General features: G+C 40.6%; 1 protein-coding gene across 1 annotated transcript in view; it reads right to left on the bottom strand.

The window, feature by feature from the left end:
• Window positions 1-489: 489 nt before the first annotated feature.
• The window catches only part of EMH_0005090 (uncharacterized protein), a gene marked incomplete at both ends in the record, with an annotated part of 854 nt that continues 327 nt past the window's right edge, over window positions 490-1,016 (bottom strand). Inside the window, 2 exons of the mRNA XM_013497061.1 lie at window positions 490-678; window positions 1,011-1,016. Of these exons, the coding sequence (XP_013352515.1) occupies window positions 490-678; window positions 1,011-1,016 (195 nt within the window). The remainder of the gene's footprint in view (window positions 679-1,010) is intronic.

Here is a 1,016-nt window from a genome sequence, read left to right as displayed (position 1 = left end):
TTTTTTTTTTTTTTTTTTTATTTTTTTTTTTATTTTTTTGTTTTTGTTCGTTTTTCTTTGGTTTTGTTTATAGCTGCTGCATGCAAACCAGGATTTACACCTTATGTTAGTTTTTTATTTTTATTTTTTTATTTTTTATTTTTCTATTTATTTTTTTGTCTTTGTCTTTGTTCTTGTTTCCTTGCCTTTGATTTTGTTTTTTTTCGCTGTCTTTGTTTTTGTTGTCTTTGTCTTTGTCTTTATTTTTATTGTTTTTTTGTTTTTGTTTTTGTTTTTTTGTTGCTTTTGTTGTTGCTGCTTTTGTTTTTATTGTTTTTGTTTTTGCTTTTTTATTTTTGTTTTTGTTTGTTTTGTTTTTTTGTTTTTTGTTGTCTTCACTATTATTATTATTCTTTTCGTTGTTTTTGTTTTTTTTGTTAGTATTGCTGCTGCTGCTGCTGCTGCTGCTGCTGTTGCTGCTGCTGCTGCTGATGATGATGCTGATGCATCCTATTGCTGCTGGATGTGTTGCTGCTGCTGCTGCTGCTGCTGCTGCTGCTGTTGCTGTTGCTGCTGCTGTTGCTGCTGTTGCGCGACGGACTCTCCTGCGTACATATTCCCTCTACGGTCTCTCTTTCTGCTGCTGCTGTTCCTGCTGCTGCTGCTGCTATTCCTGCTGCTGCTGCTGCTACTCCTATGCTGTCAACAGCAGCAGCAGCAGCAACGGCAGCAGCAGCAGCAACGGCAGCAGCAGCAGCAATAGCAACAGCAGCAAGAGAGGCAGCAGCAGCAACAGCAGCAACAGCAACAGCAGCAACAGCAACAGCAGCAACAGCAGCAGCATCAGCAGCAGCAGCACGTACAAAAGTAGATCGACAAATGTTAAAAAAGTTTCGGTTCATGCGCACGCACTACTGCAGCAGCAGCAGCTGCTGCTGCAGCAACTGCAGCAGCAGCAGCAGCAGCAGTAGCTGCTGCAGCAACTACTGCTGCAGCTTACAAACAAAGACAAAGCACCAAGCTTATCCTACTCTATT

Source organism: Eimeria mitis, genomic scaffold, assembly GCF_000499745.2.
Source record: "Eimeria mitis Houghton genomic scaffold, Emh_scaff245, whole genome shotgun sequence".
Taxonomy (NCBI): Eukaryota; Apicomplexa; class Conoidasida; order Eucoccidiorida; family Eimeriidae; genus Eimeria; species Eimeria mitis.
The sequence above is the reverse complement of the archived record's forward strand: the minus strand, read 5'-3'. Positions and strand labels throughout refer to the sequence as shown.